Genomic DNA, 24,045 nt, shown 5'->3' on the forward strand with positions numbered 1-24,045 from the left:
ATGAATCCTCATTGCCATCAACATGAACTATATTCCTTAAATTTAAGATGAAACATACTTTACTTTTCTTGTATTCTGTCTTCTTTCTCTTTTGGTTGTTGCTTATTCTGAATGAATGAACATCTTTGAGGTGAGTTTGGAGGAAGTCTGATTACATTTTAAGCTCAGTAGTTATATTTGGGAAGGAAACTAACTAAATGGATAATGGACTTCTTGCAGTACTTTTTCACGCCATGGAAGATACTGCTTTTCCTCATTGATCACCACAGCATTTTTTTGAAGCCACCATTCCTCCAAGAATATGGTTTTGGAATGGCAGACCAGAGATGTGAATCAACACAATGGGTCAAGTGCTGTCTGTTGGTCCTCATCAGGGTGACCAACTGCTCTGCTGCAAAGCACCCCATCTTGTGGTTGAACGAAGAACTGGTAAAACTGGCACAATTTTGAAAACCAAATTCTGAATTGAATTTGAAGCTGTCATTTATTTTCAGATCATCCATGAAAAGAGTTATAACTAGAAACTGAAAACCAACATCTTCTGAATTACTTTATCATCAGCATTGCATACTCTATACTCAACAGACAGAACATGCATCTGCTGCAGGACCAGATAGGTTGCGTTACTTTTGTTTCTGTGGAATTGCCCAACCGTTTTGTCCATTCATAGAATCCTACAGTGCAAAAGGAGGTAATTCAGCCCATCAAGTCTGCACTAACCACAATCCCACCCAGACCTTATCCCTGTACCCCACTTATCTACCCTACAAACCCCGATACTAAGGAGTAATTTAATACGGCCAATCAACCAATCTGCACATTTTTGGAATGTGGGAGGAAACCAGAGCACCCGGAAGAAACCCGCACAGAACATGCAAACTCCACACAGACAGTCACCTGAGGCCAGAATTGAACCCAGGTCCCTAGCACTGAGAGGAAGCAGTACTAACCTCTGTGTCACCTTTTCCCTACCTAAGACCCAACATTAATGACATGATTGAAAAAGATTTCTTTATATTTTAATCCTTTGCAGTTACTATGTGTTATGAATGTGTTATAAATCCCTCTTCCCCAGCCATTATAAATGGATCAAATCATTACCATTCAGGATTTTGGACTATGTTGTGGATATTCTTTAGTTTTCTGTGTAGCAGGGTTTGTCTTTTAAATAATACCAGCACTTTTTTGATCAAATGAGTCATTGCCTTTTCAACATCAGAAAAGGCCAACTGATCAAAGATGAATTTTAAGATCAAGTCGTTCTAATTAATAAAAACTTTTCAAATCTTATCTAGTTGCTTTCTGAAAAACCATAATGAAGCTGAGCTTGTATTACTCATGTAATTCTAGTATTCTCATTATGTCTATAATGTGTTTGCCACCAATTATTCTCTACCACTTTGATGATCTATCACAACATTGCAATATCAAAAAATATATGGACAGCCTTTCCCTTTGTTTTTGTGGCTTTGACTTATCGTTCATTCCCTCACCTGATAGTATAAACATTTTCACTTTCTATGCCCTTTAGCTTTGACAGAGGGCTATCTGGACTTGAAACATCAGCTCTTTTCTCTCCTCATAGATGCTGCCAGACCTGCTGAAATTTTCCAGCATTTTCTCATCTGGTTTCAAAAAATATATATTCCCTTCTCACAATGGCATTTAGTAATTGGCTATTTCAGCGTGCTTAAGACATTGCAACAATCATGCTGCAAAGTTAGCCATTTAGGCTGGTTGGACATGACATTCCCTATCATTGAGCCCATGATCCAGCACTGCTGATATTCTCATCCATTTCAAAATTCAACTCCAATAACTACGACATTGAGATGATCAGCTCAATGTTTAATTTCCATTTTTATGAGAAAGTTAGAGATATTTTCAAGAATTTCATAGGGACTTGGTCGAAGTTGGCTGTATTTTTTTAAAAAATCAGCTTTTAAATTGATTGAGTCAGTGCAGCAACTTTATTTTTAACTGTGCCTGATTATTGATGAACATACAGCCTTTAGAGCTATTGTGGATTTTATCCTGAGTGGTGTTAATGGGATAGCAGGTCAATGCAGTATACATGCGGATGAAGCAACTCAACGAAAAGGGACATTATTACAGACTGGAAGAAGTGGGAGGACCAGCTGATGCATTATCTGTCACTACCCCAGCGCAGCTTAAAATGCCCAAATCAGATTCAGCCCAGTAAAAATAAATGTAGGGCAGCTTTCACTGACAGTACAGCATGTCATAAATGATCTGAGTCACACTATCTGAGCCTATTTCTTAAATGATATGCTTTCATCATCAATAATGCACCATCATATGGTGATCCACATTACCGTTGCTCTTAAGAATAGTTGTGTCCATTGGGTTTTCCCCATTGTGAAGATTTTGAACTTTGATTACTTCAATGTCAACACCAAATTGGTTATTCTGTTGTCTTTCAAGGGCAATCAGGGACAGGTAATAAATACCAGCCTTGCTAGTGAGGCCCACCACGCATGAATGACTAAAGAAAGAAAAGATATAGCGCTTAGGCATTTACTTGATGAATTGAAACATGTACCACAGTGCAGGTAATATAGTGAGGCTAATGGATCCTTTAAGGGAAGAATGTTTAAAATATTAAGATGGCATTGCTGCAGTCACACAGCTCTCAAAGTAGTTTGAAAGCTGATCTTTAAAAATGCATCACAGTTTGAATTCCAAAATACTTTCTATGTTTTTTATATACTTTTTGGGCTACATCGTTATCTGACTACAGAGTCAGAGAATAAGTTACATGTCCCCTTTGCTGACAAAAGCAGTTCATTTCTTGTAGTTACTATATGTAAGCAAATAAAATGCTGTATGGCATTCAGTGTGTTTGAATCAATTGTTCCATCATATTTCCATAAGACAGATCAACTATCTGATTTTCTGCAGCACTTGTTCATTAACATGCACAAAAAGTCATTAAGAAGAAAACATTACCCTGTATAGTTTTTGGAAGTTTTTTTTTACAGGGTAATGTTTACAGAATAAATCGTGAGGGGTAGTTTATATTGAGGCCAAACATCAAGAGATGTGCATAGAACTATTTATTACTATTATCTTTAAGAATAGTACAATAAATCAAAGCATCTGTTGGCTTAATTGTAAGTGCTAGGAAATAACTTATGTCTGAAATTCAGCTTTATTCTGCTGTGCAAGCACAACTCTTATCCATTTGTCATCTCCTTTAGCTTTTCAGTCCAGAAACAGGAAATCCAGGCAAATTGGTAATTTGGTAATTTATTCAACAGCAATCATTTGTTAATTCAGACTTAGAGGGCTGGAGTTACCTAGGTGTTCAGGAAAACCAGTCATGCTTACTTTTGTACCTTCTATTATTTTCTTGCTGCCGTTGCCAAAATGTACAGTTGGGAAGGGGATTTAAAGTTAGAAAAACAAATTGACAATTGGGAAGGGAAAAAAAATGAAAATAGAGTCAGAAAGATCAAAAATTGAAAAGGCAACAGTGATACAATAGGGTGAATAAAGCAGAGTCCATTTTTATAAGTGTTATTTTTCATCAGAATTTAGTTTACATCAGTATTTGAGTAAGCTCTGGCTTATGTTGCAGTGAACTAACTATTCCTGATGTTTGAAGAACTACTACTGTACTGTTATTGTTTGTTTTAGTGTCACAGTGCAGGCATTGAAAACATAAAATTGGTTGGCCCAGAAAAATAATTTTCATCAAGTGGTTTAAAAATTAAGTTATTTATTATCCATTTGTAAAGAGTCACATCTAAATAGACCCTTGTTATATCTCTGAACGCTTCACATACAATGAACTACAGTGTAAAAAAACGTGGCAGCCATTTTGCATACTGACAAATCACATGAAGAGCAACAAAGTGAACAAAACAGTAAAATAGGTTTCTCATGACGTTGCCCGAAGTATGCATTTTCGCAGGATACTTCTCTGCGCATCTTGAAATAGTTACATCCATCAAAATATGGAAATAAGATTTTGGTTTAACATTTCATCCAAAGAACATCATCCCTGACAAAGCGACCACCAAGTTCTTCATTTTAATGAAGTTATCACGTTTGACTTTGTGTAATAGCGCAAAATAGGGGACTGTGAGTCAGCAATTTGTTTTATATCTTTCCAATTTTTATTTGCTGGCTTGCAAGCTCCTATTTTCTGTTACAGAATTGCTCAAAGTCTAGATCTATCTCCTGAAATGAAGCTTTAACCCCTCAGTTTTCTGCCTGGGAGCAAGAACACTGTCCCAATGGAATTAAAAATGAAGTTTACACCATAGCTACCCTTATTAAACATTTTTGTTCATTTCTTCCAATTAATTTGAGCCAGCTATTGCAAGATATTTTGTATATTTAATCAATTTTCAGCCAGTTATTAATTCTGGTCTGCTACAGGTTGTGGGCATGAGCCAAGTGGCCTAATTCTGCTCCTATAGCTTATAGTCTTACACTGAAGCTTACATAGACGTACTTTTTTTTTGAAGAGGGCTGTCTTATTTCTTTGCCTTCTACTTTTTGACCTTGTGTTTTGAGATAGAATATTCACATTGCTGCTATTTGATCGGGAGCATTTGACTGATACAAACCGTTAATTTGTGTACAAGGCTGTATGCTTTCCTTATATTCACTTGTGTGAGAAACACAGCTGGAGCTCAAAAGAGTTGGGGAAAATTGTGAAATATGCCAATGCCTTCTATGTAAAATGTATATTTTTGTTGCATAATCAAAATTAGTTCGTTTGTACCATAAGCCACCTAAAAGCTTTGGTCCCACGCTAGTGCGGATGTTATTGCTTTTTCACCTACACCCTACAAAAGCTTATTATGCATTACATAACCAGAAGATGTGAAAAAAACAACTAACAATAATAAGTGTGTCAGTGAGACTGCAATCCTTTACTGAGGTTCTGATGTTCATTGACTGGCTATGGTGTTTAAGAATAGTCTTGTTCAGCGTTAACCTCATAATTCATTGACACTACATATGCCACAACGGTATGCGGATGCCAAATTACACGTTATCTTTCGGTCGTGGCTTTTATTGTCTTTTAAGCAAGGTGGAATTTCCCAATCATATGATCTTCAAAACAAAATATAAAATAAATGCGTGATCCCAGCAAAGAAAATACTGTTCTCGTGTTGACAGAGAGAAACCCTGTTAAGAATTACATTTATTTGATTAATATACCCATATACAGATTAGAAGTCCCAGATGAAATGACACGCGGGTTCTATAAATCCACCCTAATTGCCCCAGAGGGTCATTTTTACATTAGGCTCCATAAAGCATTCCTAAGGCATGATGTAGTTGTCACACCATGCCAGTCACAGATTAAGAATCAGCTTTCTGATTGTAACTGTGTGTGTGTGTGTGTGTGTGTGTGTGGGGCGGGGGAGTCAGGCTGCCAGGAAATAACAGAAATGTTGGTGCTCTTTCTTTCTCTCTGGTGCACAATCTCAGCAGCAGTGTCCAGGGTCAGGACTCCCGAGGCGGTGTGGTTGACCGAATTGGGGGTTTTATGTGCCGCGTTGATTTTGCACGGGAATGATCGATTGTGTACGGTGGGAAGCAGTGACGGGGAGATGGGCAAGGATCATTGGGGAACGCAGTCGGAAGTAGTTGACTTTCCCTAAGTCGGGGAGCAGTGGGGGTCGTTTCAGCCTCGACTCTGTGTGTGTGTAGCCTGACCAATTGCACCCTCTACGCGATTCCTGAGATAAGGAAGACTCGCACCAACCATTCGGGGAAGCAGCGCACACGCGAGCAGTTGCCCAGATTTTTTTTCTTTGTGTCGAAGGCAGGCGGTGCTTTAGAGATCACACTTTGGAGGCTCAGCCCTCCTCGGATTTATTTTCTCTTTTTTTAAAAAAAGAAAACCCCAGCGAGTAGATGGACCTTCTGCAGCCGGGAGCAGAAATTACAACGTTGGTGAAGCACACATGAAAGCAAAAGCCCACCAGCTCTTGTCTTGCTTTAAATGAAAGGAAGTGATGGGGAACAGTGCTCAGAAAACACACGCAGGTAGGAAGCTGCTTCTCCACCGTCTATCTGTCTGCGAGCTGCACAGACCATTCTGTCCCAGCTTTTCTTTAGACAGCTAGCTGTGGAAGTCTAAATCGTTTCCAAGCCCAGTGAGGTTTTCCCAGAAGTGCCTCTTCCATTATTCTGTGCGTGATTCTATTTTCACTGTGGGTATTGTCAGCAAAACCCGCAGCTATCTCTGCCGAATGTGGCACATGTTCAGAGCTCAGGCCATCAGATGCTGCTTTATTGAGGTGGGGGAAGATATTTCTAAAGCGGTGGTTGGGGTGGGCTTCCCTACTTTCGATGCACGGCAGCTTCGAGCCCTGGCTTGTGTGTGAGCTCTGAGACTGGGCTCCCCTCTCCCAGGCGTGTGTGAGAGCTCTGAGACTGGGCTCCCCTCTCCCAGGCGTGTGTGAGAGCTCTGAGACTGGGCTCCCCTCTCCCAGGCTTGTGCGTGAGCTCTGAGACTGGACTGCCTTCTCCCCAGGCATATGTGTGAGCTCTGAGACTGGGCACCCCTCTCCCAGGCTTATGTGTGAGCTCTGAGACTGGGCACCCCTCTCCCAGGCTTATGTGTGAGCTCTGACACTGGGCACCCCTCTCCCAGGCTTGTATGTGAGCTCTGACACTGGGCTGCCCTTTCCCCCCAGGCTTGTGTGTGAGCTCTGACACTGGACTCCCTTCTCCCGAAGCTGATGTATGAGCTCTGAGACTGGACTCCCTTCTCCCCATGCTTATGTGTGAGCTCTGAGACTGAGCTCCCTTCTCCCCAGGCTTGTGTGTGAGCTCTGAGACTGGACACCCCTCTCCCCAGGCTTATGTGTGAGCTCTGAGACTGAACTCCCTTCTCCCCAGGCTGATGTATGAGCTCTGAGACTGGACCCCCTTCTCCCCAGGCTTATGTGTGAGCTCTGAGACTGGACTCCCTTCTCCCGAAGCTGATGTATGAGCTCTGAGACTGGACTCCCTTCTCCCCAGGCTTCTGTGTGAGCTCTGAGACTGGACTCCCTTCTCCCCATGCTTATGTGAGAGCTCTGAGACTGGGCACCCCTCGCCCAGGCTTATGTGTGAGCTCTGAGACTGGACTCCCTTCTCCCCATGCTTATGTGAGAGCTCTGAGACTGGGCACCCCTCGCCCAGGCTTGTGTGTGAGCTCTGACACTGGGCTGCCCTTTCCCAGGCTTGTGTGTGAGCTCTGACACTGGGCTCTCCCCCCTCTCTCTGAGCCTCCTGTATCCACTCTCTGCCGGGGATACACACAGTGTGAGCTAAGCTTCGCTTCTCGCAACCCATTGATTTTCATCTTGTCCCCACCAGTGGCTGCGGGGGCGAAATCGATTCGCCACACCGACTAGACAAGTTGATTCTAATCATAAGAGACAAAGAATATCCCCCTGACCAAGGGAACCACATCAAAATTAAGCAACTCACTATGGATGAGAAGAGCATCTTTCTGCGTTACTGAATAGAGTGGGGGGGGGGGGGGTCAAGGTTTTATCTGTATAAAGACACGGTGAAACTAAAATACATCAATTAAGGGTCGATTAACAACTCAGTTCTTTTTTTGCTGATCACCTCTGATCTCAACACTCCCAGGAATTATAAATAGACCTGTGAGGCCTTTCGTGACTGAAGCAGTTATAAATATAGAGTTTCAGAAGCTTATTTGAGTGTTTGTCTTGTATAAAAAGCGGAGGCCGGTGAAAGAAGGTAGGATGCCAGGAAACTCATTCCCCATAAGCTTGTCGAGAAAATAGCTTTTGCGCCGAATGGGGATTGAGATCCGTGTGACTGACTGTCTTTAAAAAAAAATCCGGCTATCTTTAGTTACACTAACTGCTACATGGAGGTTTCCAGTTTTCAGCTGTCGAAGGAGAGACGGTGTGTGTTTCACTTAGGGGACACTCCATCGCCCCGGGCTTCAAGAAAAGTTCCAAACAGGTGGTGGGACAATGTGACAGTTGCTGCCGCTGGCTAAAGGCACTCTGGTTCGCGGAGCAGTCAATGAGACTAGTCTGTTTGTCTGGAAAATGTGTCTTTCACAGCAGGAGTAATTAATGCAGAAAGCCACTGCTGGCTATTGCCAGAAATTGTCATCTTCGTGTCGCATTGAGTGTAGCATCAACATGGCAAAGCAACTCTACCACAAAATATGTTTGCATGTTCGGGGGGGAAAATAGGCTGTTTTTTATTTAGGTAAATTAAAACTCTTTGCGTATTACTGTTGCCTGTAAACGCTTTCACTAATGTTGCTTCTGGGATTCAAGAACGACGTGATGGGGTGGGTGTGTGAGCCCTGGAGGATAGTTAGCGATGTTTCTATTTAAGGGGATGATAGAGACAACATGTGTTCTCTCTGAGATTCTGGCACATCTGAAAAAACAGCGTGTTTCGGTTACAATGTCGCTGTTCTCAGGGCTGTCAAAGAAAAATGTATTGAAACTCAAAAAAATGGTTTGAATAATTGTATAGGAAATGGAATGATTGAAACTGTGAGGACTGTTTAGATTTTGAACCAATGTTAGAAAATTATTGCCTGTATTACTTGGTCTTCTACATGTTGATATTATTTAATTTTTAAAAAAGTGAGGATCACAAAAGTAAATATTCCAGAAGCCTCTTGCACATACCTGTATTTTGTAAGATATCATCATTCAATATTTCAGTGCGGGCAAAGGCCACCCAACATTTCACGCTGAGGCCAATATTGGGAAAGATCTATTCGCTTAAAAAGAGCATTGATTTTTCCCTATTCACTCATATCTAAAGCTTTTCAATCCATCTTAGTGAAAACTAACACATTGTAGGTATTGGAAATCTGAAATAAAAGCAAATAAAGATGGTTCATCATTTTGAACACCTCTGTAACATTCCCCAGCCACTTTCTTGGTTCCAAAGGAAACAGCCCCAGTTTTTCTATTCACTGCTACCTAAAGCCTATCAATGCATCTTAGAGAATCTCTTTGGCATCCTTCCCATGGTTTTGACATCCTCCGTGAAGTAGGTGCCCAAACTGGGTATAATGGTCCAACTGCAGTGTTATAAAACATATATGGCACATATTGCAATAGATTATTTTCAGAGATTATGATTTTAAAAGAGTACACAAGATTTGATTTTTCTTCCACCTTTTGGCAAGATTCTAATTCTCAAGCCTGACTTTTAGTGGATGATGTGGAGGTGCCGGCATTGGACTGGGGTAAACACAGTAAGAAGTCTTTTAGTGGATGCCCATGGACCCATTAGTTTTTTGCATAAATTTTTGTTCTAAGCAAATCAACGCAAAAACTTGCAAATGCTTTGTTTGAAGCAGCAACCAGGAGGGCTGAAAGCCTTCCGGAAGATCAAGGCCAAATCTTAAGAAGTATTTCTAAAACAGAAAAAAGCCCACACAAAGTTGGCTACCTCAGTTCAAATATGTATTTCACCTGCATTATTACATTGAACATGTAAGGCTTAATAGAGGTCTTTAAAATTATGAAGGGAGTTAATATGTTAGACATAAAGAAGATAGAAACATAGAAAAGATGTTTCCACATGTGAGAGAATTCAAAACTAGGATTCTCAAAACTAAGATTGTCACAACTAAATCCAGTAAGGATTAGGAGAACGAAAACAGAAAATGCTGGAAAATCTCAGCAAGTCTGACAACATCTGTGTGTGGGGGTGGGGGGAACAATATAGCCAATGTTCCATTCGAGATTACCCTTCATCAGAGCTGGGAGCAAAGAGAATCAGCAGAGATTTATACTATGAGGGTGGGGAGGGTGGTGGAACTGGATAAGGGAATGTAAATGGGACACAGAAGGCTGTGAAGATGCTAAAAAGTGTCCATTAAGTGATAGAATGTGTGAATGGCAGAAGAGAGGTGCTGGTTCTTAAAGGACTGCCTGAGGAATGTGGCAATTGCCCTTAAAGGGATGGTAGTGGTGGTGGTGGGGAGGCAGAGTGGGCGGGGAGGGGGGGCAAGAAGGAGAGCTGGCATGGAAAGTGGAAAAATGGTGGTAGGAAAGAAGAAGATTGACTAAAATGTGGAAATTGCTACCACATGGAGTTTTTGGGCAAGTAACATAGACGTATTTGGGAGAAGCAAAATACATGAGGGAGAGATCATAGGACTCCTACAATACAGAAGTAGGCCACTAGGCCCATTGAGCCTGCACTGAAAACAATCTCACTCTATCCCCATAACCCCAAGTATTTATCCTACCAATCCCCCTGACACTAAGGGGCAATTTTGCATGCCCAATCCATCTAACCCCTATCTTTGGACTGTGGGAGGAAAGCGAAGCACCTGGAGGAAACTCACGTAGACACAGAGAGAATGTGCCAACACCACGCAGTTAGTCACCCGAGGCCAGAATTGAACCTGGGTTCCTAGCACTGTGAGGTAGCAGTGCTAACCACTGTGCCACAATGTCTTTCCCAGCAAGCAGTCTTCTTGTTCCAGGAAGCAATAGAAGGTATTGCTAATAGGACTAGATGAAGTAGAGTAGGGGAAGGCTTATGTGGACCATAAACGGCATAGTGAGGTAAATGTCCTGAGTGAATGGCAAATAAGTTCAGTGCTGTAAATTCTATTTGACTAGAGTTCAACCTAGTGAAAGGATTGAAGCAACAAGGAAATAACTGAGTAGTGGTAATCCTTAAACTGTACTAAGGAACCTCACCTGCTATTGCAGTGCCTTTTTACCATTTTTTTTCTTGTTAATATGCTTTGCAGTGCCCCGCACCTCTCCTGTTTTGAAGGTGATGCCTCTTTGCACAGTACCACAGACACATACAACATTCAAGTGGCTGTTATTTGTGTGTAGCCATTGATGATGACTGGGTTATTTGACTATGGCAGTCAACACAGCTGAGTCGAATCTTCACCACATGCAGCACCTCCAGATGGACAGTCATCCAGAACCCTGGCTAATTTTCTCTTTTCCTCATTCCAGCAGCTACAACTTGCATTTGTATAGTGATTTTAAAGGTGCAAATTTCCTGGAGGGCTTCACATCAGCATTATCAAACATAATTTGACAGCAAACAACGTAAGTCGATAATTGAGCAAATGACCAAAATCTTGGTTAAAGTGACGGGTTTTAAGAAACAAGTTAAAAGAAGTGAGCAAGGTAGAGAATAAGCAGTTTTAGAACAGGAATTCCAAAGCTTAAGTGTTCATCAGTTGGAGACACGGCTGCCAGAATTAATGGAGAGTTGTGGAGCTGGAGAAAGCCTCAAAGATGGGAGGTGCAAAGCCATGGAATGATTTAGAAAAAAGGATGAGAATTTGAGTCATGTGGTGAGTGGCACTTGGTGCCATTCAGGCTGCAGAGTCTTGGATAAGCTCTATTTGCTCCTCATGCAGTGTGCCAATTGTCACATCTAGGGGTAACAGAAGCTTGGGTGTGGGTTTTAGCCATTGAGTGAGGACACAGACAAATATATGATTGAAAGCTTATTTTAGGGTAAAATACAGGACAAAGGTAATGAGGCAATTTGTATCCTTCTTGCAATTATTGTAACTAAGATCAGCCAAATCAACACATGGCCACACAAACAATGTGGCCAAGGACTGAGTGGTGGCAAGCAATGTTTCATGGATCTCTACAGAAGCTTTGCATCAATCTAGTTATCCAGGCTTCAAAACGTGACTGGGGAAATAAAAACCCACACAAAACAGCTTACTTAAGCACTTTGGAACAATAAACTCTGCATCACATTGAAAATAAAAAAAACTCAAACAAGAATTATAAAAATGTAGTAATTGGCAAACAAATAACTGTTATTAGGTCATATAATAGTAACTAATACAATTGTCAGATAAAGATTGAATGTATTGTTTGCAGGTCAACATGGCTCTGTTTGAAGTTAAATATTAGAGATGTTTTCAATGGAAGAATCTACAATTTGTTGTTTCTATTACTTTGCGTCAGTAGCAAGCTGGAATTTTTGCAGATGCTGGGTTTGGAAATAGCAAGAATACAACTGTAGATTGCTAATGTCAGACTTGTGAGTTATATTAACAAACATTAACACTGGGGTGTTTATTAATGCTGACAGTGCATGTCATGGTGGTTGACTTATTTATTGACATTAATCTTTTTCTGAGTGGTGGAATATAGTTATGCTTTTTTCTCGGTGCCTGCAGCACGCAGCTGAACCCTTTTGTTTTGCCCTGCTCCGCTGGCAATTCTTTTGACCATAAGTCACATAACTCCTTGCTGAGACCCTTTGCTTGTTGTTATGGCCGGGACAGTTCAACAATACCTTGTACTCACAAGCTGAAACTCGCTGACATGCCCTTGCATGCAGCAACGTGTAAATTACTTTAAAGATACTACACCATTTGCCAACAATTTTTGAAAATGTTGACCTACTCAAAGATCATAATGCTGTACATTGAGTTCGACTTGAAGCAGTTACAACAAAGGACTATTTATCTAGTGGTTTTTAACCTTCATATTGACTGTTTTATATCTTAATTCTGAAAATTAGAAAGTGTAATTTTTCCAATAATTCTTTCACATTCTGGGGAGGCGATGGCATAGTGGTATTGACACTGGAACTGGTAATCCAGAGACCCAGACTAATGCTCTGGGGTCCCAGGTTTGAATCCCACCACTGCAGATGGTGACATTTGAATTCAGCAATCAAATCTGGAATTAAAAGTCTAGTGATGACCATGTCGACTGGTACACTAGTGTCTTTTAGGGAAGGAAACCTGTTGTCCTTACCTGGCCTGGTCTGCATGTGACTTCAGACCCACAGCAGTGTGGTTGACTCTTAACTACTCCTTCAAGGGCAATTAGGGATGGGCAATAAATGCTGGCCAAGCCAACAATGCTGATATCCAATGAACAATTTAAAAAATAGCTATTTTACCCAAGATTTTTGCTTTAAGCTGTACAGCATTTCTGATATGAAATCAAGTTTTGGGCTTAAAGATACATTGTTGATTTTAACAAAGGGTGATACTGGGATTACAGAGATAAAGAAGAGATTTCTTATGAGAACGGAATAGCCATTGTAACTATTATCAACAGCAATAAAAGAAAATAATTGTTTTAGACTTCCAGTCAGTCATTCACAAGAAATGGTTTTAAAACACTTTTAAGAGGTAGTGCCAATTAAAATTGGCAGCCCTATTCACGAACCCTGGATGAGAGGAGGAGTGAAGGCCCTTCCTCACTTTCCTTTGGACATATGGGCCAGAAAATTTATGTAGGTGGAGAGACTCTCTCTGCTCAAGTGAAAATGGTTGCGGAGGCTCTGATCCAGAAGTTCTGCCACCGAACCTGGTCTCCACCATTTTTTTAGGGAGGGGGAGAAAGGAACAGGGTTCCCGTGTGCACATCCATGGTTTGCGGAAGCAACTGCACAGTAAGTGCATGTTAAATAGCCACTTCAGGCCGATATGATTTAAGCTAGTGCAAAACACAACTTGGTGCACTTTAGTTCTGGTAGAAAAATGTCTGAAGCTGCTGGAGTTCTTTGGAGAGGTATGGTATCTTTTTGAACATAGTTCCAGGACAGCTCTGGGAGAAATCAGGTATCCTTTCGGAGAGGTATGGCGCCCTTTGTGATTATTAAAAATATGCGTGAATGCACATAAAAAATGCATAAATCATCAGAACTGTCAAGAGAACTTTCAAAACAACTGTCAAGCTGTCAAGGCATTTAAATGGTCATCCCTTTAAGTATTCAAAAATCCTGTCTGCTGTGTTTTAAGAAAAAGATCAGTGCTTGCTGTTTCACTTTGTTCATTGATATCAGCATTGCACTGTAGAAAAGTTACACCAGAGAAAGAGGCCATTCAGCCCACTGTGTCTACTAAACCAGCAGAGAAAGAGAAAAAAAGATAAATGAGTCATTCATTTTAATTCCACTTTCCAGCACCTGGTCAGCAGCTTGCAGGTTAGGGCAGTTAAGATGAAGATCCAGTACCTTGTAAATGAGTTGAGCATTTTAACCTCAACCACAAATTTGGGCAGTGAATCCCAGATGCCACCAACCTATGGGTGAAAGACATTTTCCTCATGTCCCTCGATCCTTCTGCCAATCATCTTAAATCTTTGCCCATCAGTAATTGACCTCTCAGCTAGGGGAAATAGGTTCTTCCTGTTTACCCTTTCTAGGCTTCTCATACTTTTTTAAAACCTCAATTAGGTCACCACTCAGCCTCCTCTGTTTTAATGAAAACAACCTTCGACTATCCTTAAATCTACAATTTTTGAGTCCCAGCAACATTTTTGTAAATCTCCTCTATACTCTCTCCAGAGCAGTTATGTCCTTCCTGTAATGTGGTGACAAGAACTGTACACAAAATCTTTTAAAGTTAATCTATTAGTGCCACAAGTAGGCTTACATTAACACTGCAATGAAGTTACAAACTCCCTAGCCACCACACTCCGGTGCCTGTTTGGGTGCACTGAGGGAAGATTTAGTACTGTCAATGCACTTGTGAAAGAAATGGCCAGTAAACTGTGGGAGGAAATCCACGCAGACATGGGGAGAATGTGCATACTCCACACAGACAGTGACCCAAGCCAAGAATCGAACCCAGGTCCCTGACGCTGAGACAGCAGTGCTAACCACTGTGCCACCATGCTGCCCTAATCTAAGATATGGCCTAATCAGTGACTTATACAGTTCCAGCATTACATGCTTCCTTTTATATTTAATATCTCATTCAATAAACAAAAGCATTCCATATGCTTTCTTTACCATTTGTTCCACCTGTCCTACTCTTCTTCAGGGATCTGTGAACATGCACATCAATGTCTCTCACTTCCTCAAGCCCTCTCAGTGCCTCCTGTTTATTGAGTATTCTCTTTGCCACATTTTGTCTACTCAGCCAAAAACTAGTGACATAATTCTGGAGACAACAATCATCATTTTCACTATCAACTACACAGCCAGTTTTTGTGTGATCTGCAAATTTCCCAATTATACTTCTCGCATTTAGGTTAAAATCATGAATATATACAACAAACAGCAGGGACTCCTACACTGAACCCTGTGGACTGCCACTGGTAACTTTTTTCCTGTTTGGGAAAACATCCATTGACCATTAACCTCTGCTTCCTGTCACTGGGCTAATATTGAATCCAATTCATTATCTTCACCTGTATCCCATATGATTTCATTTTTTTGACCAGTCAACCACGTGGGACCTTGTCAAATGCCTGACGAAAATCCATGTAGACAGCATCCACTGCACTACCCTCATCAATTCTCCTTCTAACTGTATAAGCCTAAGGGTTATCATTACAGGATTGATAGTGCATGTCTGATTTCACAACCTATTATCATGGTGGAGTGACTTTTGATTTACAGTTTGATTGACAGTTATAATCTCTTTAAACTGGGACTGTGAATAAAAATCCTTGTTTTCATAAGAGATTAAATGTAATGAATGTTTTATTTAATCAATTGGAGTGTAGTTTTTTTTTAATAATTAATTCATCAACAGACACTTGAAAACTTCATTTCATCTCAGATGGGTCCCGAAGACGATGCATGCTGGGTAAATTGAGATGCTAGGTGTAAGGGCAAAGGTTTATGTGGGGGAATGGATTAGTTTGAGTTGCCACTGAACTAGAGCTGTAAGGGGCCTTAAGGGTGAGTGTAGAGGCATTAGCTGGGAGGTTTCCTTGTCTACCTTATGTAAGCCTGCCATAATGTTGCAACTGCTGTAAAATCTCCCTTCTGCTCCATGGAGAACAATGCCACATTTTCGTCATCCCTGGAGTATTCTGATAAACCTGATCTGCACCCTGTCAAGGACCCTCACATCCTTCCTAAATCAGGGTAATCAGAACTGGATGCAATATTCTAGCTGGGATCTAACCAGGGCTTTATAAAAAGTGATGATGTGGAAATGCCAGCATTGGACTTGGGTGGGCACAATAAGAAGTCTTACAACACCAAGTTAAAGTCCAATGGATTTATTTGGAATCATGAGCTTTCAGAGCACTGACTCAGCTGATGAAGGAGCAATGCTTCAAAAGCTCGTGATTCCAAATAGATCTGTTGGTATTTAAAAAGTGATTGCTTGGCAGCAATTAAGACTTATCATGATGTTAAAAATGTACCTATACAAAGGTACATTTGGAAAGGTTGGAAGTTCTTTTTAGCAAGCTTAGTTGATATCTGATGAGCAATTACTGCAACTTAACATGTTCCATATGCTTCAATGCTATGAATCTGGGTGAGATACTGGAATGGCAAAATGATTGGGTCATGTGCTGGACTTTTCTTTCGCTCACAGTAGCCTGTCTCTCATCAATATCTGGGCTTACTGGAAAGTTGAGTCAATCAGTCACCAAAAAGAAATGAACTTGTTTTGATGCCTCAGTTTTCCCTTTTCCATCATCTCGCCTCCAGTCTGATGCCTGTGCAAACTCTGGGAGGTGATTCCTGATATTGAAACTATCACAACCAGGAGTTCCCACCTGCAGCCTGCATATGGCCAATCCCCAAAAGTGATAAATCACGTCACAAACTGTGGATCAACTCCTGAACCCGGAGGGCGTGTTTGATGAAAAAGTATGAAAGCAGAGGGAAGAACCAATATTTACTGGGGAGGCAGGTGATGGAGGTCCGACATGGAAGTTCACCCTGGCAAGAAAGCAAAGTTAAAGTTAGAGGCACTGATGCAGACTTTGGAAACAATTTTAAAGATTTACCACAATGCATTCACGTTGGTCAAGATATAGTTCTAAGATATCAAAGTATGACCACATAATCTAAATTAACTGTACCAGATAAACAAATGTAAATAGAAGCATAAAAGAAACAATCTGTCATTTCATTTTATTTGACCTTGCTTTATAAAAGTGTTAAGTTAATCTAATCAGACTGGAGAAATGCATTTTCTGGCATTTCAGTGAGATAACAAGTAGGGCCTATTGTTACCCAGATTGCATTTCTAGATATTGGGCAGTAAGGGTGAAAATTCCATGTAAGCAAAGGCAGGATTTGCTTCTGAGAGTGACCACTGCTGTTAAATCAAAGATGGTTTAAATAATTTATAACAAACTCTATTGGACCTAATTGTCTATTGTCCTTTTTAGTGTTTTGTTTGTTGATAATTCAGCACAGATTTCTCTAATTTTTTCTTACTGATATGAAGAAAGGCCATAAAATAATTGATGCAATATTGATACCTTCTCAAGTCTTTGAAGCGCCTTTGAGATTCAATAAAGAGGTTTGCATTTTAAATTCAAAGTTGTTCATTTTATTTCAGAAGCAGTTGCTTTTGAAAATTGAATCAATTAACTTTTTTTTAAAAAAATTGCTTTTTCTTTCCATTTTGACACTAGATAAAATGCTGGGTTCTATTAATTTTATCTCAAGCCATTGTCACTAGGATATTGTCTTAGACAACACATTAGCCAGAATGCACAGTGGTATGGACCATTTTCACTTATCTTGATACTAATTTATGACTGAAAATGTTGTTACATTTATAAAATTCCCTTTTTAGGTATTCCGGATATGTTTGGTTTCTGAACTTCAGTCTGCTCTTATGTATGAGTCCTAGAGCTTCTGTCCCAAAGTGTTCTCACTAGTCCATATACCTGTGTTAACTTCATAGAATCCCCACAGTGCAGAAGAGGCCATTCAACCCATTGAATCTGCACTCTGACAGACTAACTTACTTACCCAGGCCCTCTTCTCCACCCTATCCCTGTAACCCCACACATTCCTTTCCCATGATTAATCCATCTAACTTACACATCTTAGAACACCAAAAGGCGGTTTAGCATGGCCATTCCACCCAACCTTCACATCTTTGGACTGTGGGAGGAAGCACACACAGACACGGGGAGAATGTGCAAACTCCAGAGATAGTCACCCAAGGCCAGAATTGAACCAGGGTCCCTGGAGCTGTGTGGCAGCAGTGTTAAACAATGTGCCACCATACCACCCTAACATGTCCAAAATATAGAGAACCCGCTGCCCATTATTTCCATTGCTGATTTTATCCTATTTATTCATGTTAAACTTACCGCCTTCAGAAAGCAGTAGAGTTACCTACGCACGGTCTTGACTTGGGCTTAAGCTGCCAAACAATTCCATTCAGCTGTAATGAGCAAGTGAAAGGAGCAGTAAATGATATACCTTTGCAGCAACTAAGCTTAGCAAGCTCCTCATGACATGCAAAGTAATTGATGGTTGGTGACTGTTGTGCTAAACTGTGATGTAAGTAATATTCTTGCCTAATGATTCTGTTCATTTTTAATTGACACAACTGCCACATTTTAAAAGCTACAGACTTGCCAACTTGAACAAGGCAGATTGAGAAATACCTTTAAAAACATGAATGTACCAAGGCAGTATTGAGTAACAATCTATTAAGTTCAAAATGCTGCCCAGTAAACATATTTGAATAAGGTGTTTCCATTCAAATTGACCGTTTTTCCCTCTCCATTGAACAAAGGACACAAACAAACAGATGAAAATTTGTATCATTTTAACCTGAGGAAGCTTGAAATGGGCGCAGCAATGTCCAATTTTGGAGACTGCACACTGTGCTCCAAAGGCACCTAAAATATATCTGATCCAGGATGGGATTAGGCCATTTTTCACACATTCAGGTTGGCTGTCTAAAATAGGCAATCGGCACTGCATGTGTCTTGAAAAATTCGTCTGCCCTGAGTTGAGTAAGTGTCAAGGCATGCAGGTTTTCTCATCGATGAGGCAGCCTAGATTGTGGTCGTCATCTCAATTATTATTAAAATGTTGGAAGTGGAACCAGAATGAATAAGGAATGTGGCTTTGGGTTCCACAGAGCTCCTACTGCCTGTCATCATACCCACAACCTTGAGAGCCACTTGGTGGCTGCAGCCACAAGACTGACAGTCTGAACCATTGAAACCCAATTTTTCAATCAGTCAAGTACTTGTGGAGGTGCAAAAGGAGCTTGCCACTTGGTGCAACTATATAGATGCAACCCAAAGAATAATTCCTAGCAACTCCTGAGCTTCTGTCTTCAGATTTTTAGCCTGGGCCCGTTTGGCACTTGCAATCTGATTTCATCCAATTCCTGGGCTGTAGTTTCTGTGGCTGAAACTGGTTTTAGTCCACTAGTTAGGTACAGAATTTAGGAAATTAGTACTCTGCTAAATCTTAGATTAAGTGCTTCATTTTTGTCACAACACTCCTAATTTTGTCTAAGAATCTGAGCAATAAAAAGAGTATTTTTTCTGGAAGTTGCTAGTTCTTTCTAAACAATTATACCAACAAAATATGCAGGAAAGCAGAATAAGTGGGTCAGACAGCATCTTGGGCACTGTGGTCGGATGAATTTTGTAGCTTTTTGAAAGCATTTTAAGTAAGCAAGAATGACAGACTGAAAATCCAAAGAACTGTTTTCATTTTCAAGCTAACAAATGCAGGATTTTAATATGACCCATTACGTTATTAGTTTTTGCAGATCAGTCATCCAATCGTACTACAGTTCATCATGGGCTCTCCACTCTGAAGAAAACAAGTGCATTTGTTTTTCTTTATTTTTAAAAAAATCTGCTTTCTGTAATTGCTAATTATAGGCTTAATGATGTTTTATTTTCTTTGGAATAAGAAATTCCCTCTATCAGCATGTTCGCAGCCAAAAGTCCTCATAGATAAAGCTAAAAGGCTGATTTAATTTGCTTTCTCTGATTTTGTTTTAGACAAGTTAAAAATGAATGCTGAGTGTGCACATGTCCACAGAGAGTATTCCAACCAATGAGTGAGATAGTGAATAATAAAATCCACTGTAAATGTAAAAATACATTCAACAGTGTCATTAGAAAGAAGAAGCAGAACAAGCTGCTTTGTTTTCACTTTTTGTACAATAAGTTTAATTATTTCCTGTGCTGGTAGAGACATTTTTAATGGTCAAAGGTGTTTGTAACTCAATTCCTTCGCTTTTGAAGGTAGATTAAGACACTGCTTTTAAAATGTTGTAGTACTGTGTGAGTGGCACGGTGGCACAGTGGTTAGCACTACTGCCTCACAGGGACCTGGATTTGATTCCCAGCTTGGGCCTGTGTGGAGTTTGCACATTCTCCCCGTTCTGTGTGGGTTTGCTCCAGGTGCTGAAAGATGTGCTGTTTAGGTGCATTGACCCAAACAGGTGCCGGACTATGGTGACTAGGGGAATTTCAGAGTAACTTCATTGCAGTGTTAATGTAAACCTTACTTGTGACTAATAAATTAACTTTTAACTTAAATTTGCTGCTGGCATTTTTCCATCAGTGGTTTCATTTCAAAAAATGTTAGTTATTGCTTTTAGATGGCCTATAACTGAGGTCATTGGTTAGGAATGAAATATCTTGTAGTAGGAATTAATTAAAAGAAAAAGTATACTAGGATAGGTTTCAATTAGATTTATGCAATAACAGCCTTTTGCCCGAACACAACAGCCAAAGAAGTATGTGTGCTGTTAATGTCTGTAAAAGATTAGTGGACTGAGACTATATTTACAGAACTTCATGCGAGAATTACAACTAAAATTCTCATGACATTTGATATCCTTGAGCATAGGAACTTTTATTTGTGAACATAGGTTGAGCCTTCCATTGCTAAGCTTCCAATGTAAACACTTCTGCCCCAGAGGACTTTTGGTTTTGTGCTGTTTGATCTTCTCTCCATTCTCCTCAGTTTTTTCTTCCCCTCCATGTTCTCTTCCTGCCACAGAATACAAAGCAACAATTCAGAGTCCTCTATAGCGCTTAAAAGAGCTGCTAGAACTGAATGAACATGTGATAGATCAGGCACCACCAGACTTGAGCCCAGAGTACTAATGTAAACTTTTGCACCACCCTGCTTGCTGGCTGAGGGAAGTTTATGAAAAATTAGGACTCACCCATGCCTATGTTACATTTAGAATTGCTATTATAATGAACTTCTGGCTGACCTCCCATGTTCTACCTCATTGAGGTTGTCCAAAACTCGGCTACCTGTGTTCTAGCTTACATCAAATGCATCACCCACATGCTTGCTGATCTACACTGGCTCCTAATTAAATAGCACGTCGATTTTAAACCTCTTACCCTCATTCCCAAATCCCTCCATAGCCTGGTCCCTTCTTTATCTCCATCCCTTCTTTATCTCCATAATCTCCTCCAGTCTGAAATAGCTACGCTCCTATAATCCAGGCTTCAGAGATTACCACATTTTAATCATTCCATCATTGGTGTCTTCTGCTGCCTGGTCCCTCAGCCCTGTAATTCTCTCCATAAACTTTTCTACCTTATTTTCCTCCTTTATGAACTCCTCAAAACCTACGTTTTTGATCATCTTTGACTTTTGGTCATCTGCCTGAACATCTCCTTCTATTGCTCGGTGTCATAGTTAGTTTTATCTTCTGTGAAGAGTCTTGGAATATTGTATTTTATTAACGATGCTATATTAATGTAAGTTATTGTTGTTGTTGGCTGTCTTGAGGGGCAAGTTTACTGACTTGTTACTCTGATTGATGGGCACAGAACAGGGGGATCTGTTCATGCACAACTGCACCCTCTGGTGTCAGCAGACAACTTTTTAACAAGCTTAGGCCGTGCCCCCTCTGATACTGGTGGGAATAGATTGTGTATCGTGTTTTGCACTCAGTGCCATAATATTTCATTTGTGGCTTTGTCGAAAACTCCCGTTTTCACACTTGTTCGGCACTTAGAATTTTTTTGGCAAGATTGTCTCCTTTGGCCTGACATAAATATTAACACATGCTTACCCATAGAGAGGTGAGCTAATCTGGAGCGTTCATGTGCTAGAAATCAGATCAAGGAGAATTTGCTGCAAAGCCCTAGAATCTAACAATATGTCATCCTCCTCAGCTATTGAAAAAGACCTAATGATAGAATGAGTATGATACATACTTAGGAGTTGAATGTGACACAGAAATGATAATCAGGTATCTTGTCATTTGAGTAAAAGTTGGAAAGGACATTGACCAGCTTGGTGTCTAACCAAAATGATGATTATATGTATTTTCTCATCATTGGATTTTTTTCCTGCTGTCTGTTCCAGTCTAGACTGCAGTCACCCTAAATAATTATCTGAATAATGTAACATCTGCCATATATGCATTCGCACAGCCCAGTTCTATCAATTAACTTAAATTGTATTCAGTCTCTTGCTGGAGAATATGTTGGCTGTCACCACATTTGCCCATGCCTCAAAAGGAATGATAAACCACACTACTAGCACTCTGTACACAGGCCAAAACTACTTGTTTAGATTTGTTTACAGATTAAATAGTTCTACCTTTCTTGCTATCAGCAAGACACTGGCTGGAATTCTCACGCCTCTCCACTGCTGTCAGCAAGAACGGAGAATTTTGCACTCAGCCAAATCTCCATTTATAGCAGCGGGACTGGAGAATCCCAGCCATGGACAAGGTCAGAGAATGCCGTTCACTTTATAATGCAATACTTGCAGAGAATCAGACCAAGTTCACAGGCGATTATTTTCACAAAGGCACCTCTTGCAATCTTTGGTGAACATAAATGCATTTTAGTTAAACAAGTTAATTTCTCTTTCCATTTCTGTGATTTTTTTTATAATGTAATGTCAGCCATATGCTCCTGGAGACACCATCTTGAACTTTGCCAAAGCTAAAATCCAGTAGCCAATCTGCAATTTTATGCCTAGCATTTCTTTCAGATAAAGTTATCGCTTAAAGCAGATGAACAACAATAATATAAACATTATTTGCACCATAGAAATAATTTTGCTAACTTCCTTTATAAATGTTCCATACATAAGGCTTTACGACTGATCACAAATAAAACAGCAACAACCAGAAACTCTGGCTAACAAGCTACACATGTTAATATTTTATTCATGCAATTTCAACTATCAAAGTAACTTTTAAAAAACTTTAAAACTGATTTCTTAATTCAATGTATTGGCTTATTAGTAGCTAACTGTCTACTGTCTCCCATTTTGAAATTTAATAAGATTTAAAACTTAATAATACCTTATTTCTACCATTTTAAAAAGAAGGCACAAAAACCCCTGCAGATAAAAAAAGGATTATCTCTCATTGTATTTATGTATTTCATTCACTAAAATTCAACAATGTATAGAATCTTTCCATATATATATGGGTTATGCTTTATTCAGCTTTATCATTTTTATCATTATACTTTTGCGTATCTTGAATTAACTATATTACTATTCCCACAAATGTTTGTGACAGAACATGAAATTGATTCTAAGTATCCTATATTGTGCACACTTGCACGATTCACAAATTATTATGTACAGTTCAGAAACCCCCAGATGTTTCCTTTTGCATGCTTCTGTGGCTAAAAAAAAAATTTTGTTCAGTCAAATTTTGCAACAAAACAATGTAAACCTAAAAGCATTTTTTTTGTTCCGATTAAGGCAAAGTCACTGACATTTTTATATGATCTACAAATTAGTTCCGTAATAGAACAGCACCGGATGGTAGGCCCTGGGCAGGAACAATAGTGTTCCTGTTTATTTCTGCAGAGCAGCACTCTTAAATTAGATATTGGTGGCTTGGATTTTCGCTTCCATGCTCCTATCAGACATCACACATTGCAAAGATGTGCACCCAAAGGCAAAACCCGTGCTTTTTCAATCAGTTATTTCAACAGTTGGAAAATCATGGGCTGGGGTATTTTCCAATATTCTTCCATCATATGTCGGGAGCACTGGTGTTGACTTCGAAAAGATTTATATGGCCTTTTAACCCAAGCAATTATTTTACCATTTAAAAAAATATTTAAGTCAGTTTCTCAAAAAGATTGCCCTTCAACCGGTACAATGCCAGATGTTCGAATTTAGCACATTTGTCATTATACCATGTGTTGTCCAGAAAACTGATTGAAACTGAATAGGAAGATGCAGCTTCAGAGCAACACATTTCCAAGATGTCTAGGCCTCATCACAGAACAGGAAAACTAACTTGCATTTAATGTTCCAATTATTCCATGAGGAAAAGTTATTGTGGATTTTATAAGTTATCATTAAAAATTAATTACATTCAAACTGGCT

At 39.9% G+C, this 24,045-nt stretch overlaps 1 protein-coding gene across 1 annotated transcript in view; it reads left to right on the plus strand.

Annotated features, from left to right (window-relative positions):
* Nucleotides 1-5,403: 5,403 nt before the first annotated feature.
* Nucleotides 5,404-24,045, plus strand: part of neurl1b (neuralized E3 ubiquitin protein ligase 1B) — a 65,396-nt gene continuing 46,754 nt past the window's right edge. The window contains exon 1 of the mRNA XM_080201638.1: nt 5,404-6,033. Within this exon, the coding sequence (XP_080057764.1) occupies nt 6,003-6,033 (31 nt within the window). The 5' untranslated portion in view covers nt 5,404-6,002. The remainder of the gene's footprint in view (nt 6,034-24,045) is intronic.

Source organism: Carcharhinus amblyrhynchos, chromosome 13 (assembly GCF_965287045.1).
Source record: "Carcharhinus amblyrhynchos chromosome 13, sCarAmb.v2.hapA, whole genome shotgun sequence".
Taxonomy (NCBI): Eukaryota; Metazoa; Chordata; class Chondrichthyes; order Carcharhiniformes; family Carcharhinidae; genus Carcharhinus; species Carcharhinus amblyrhynchos.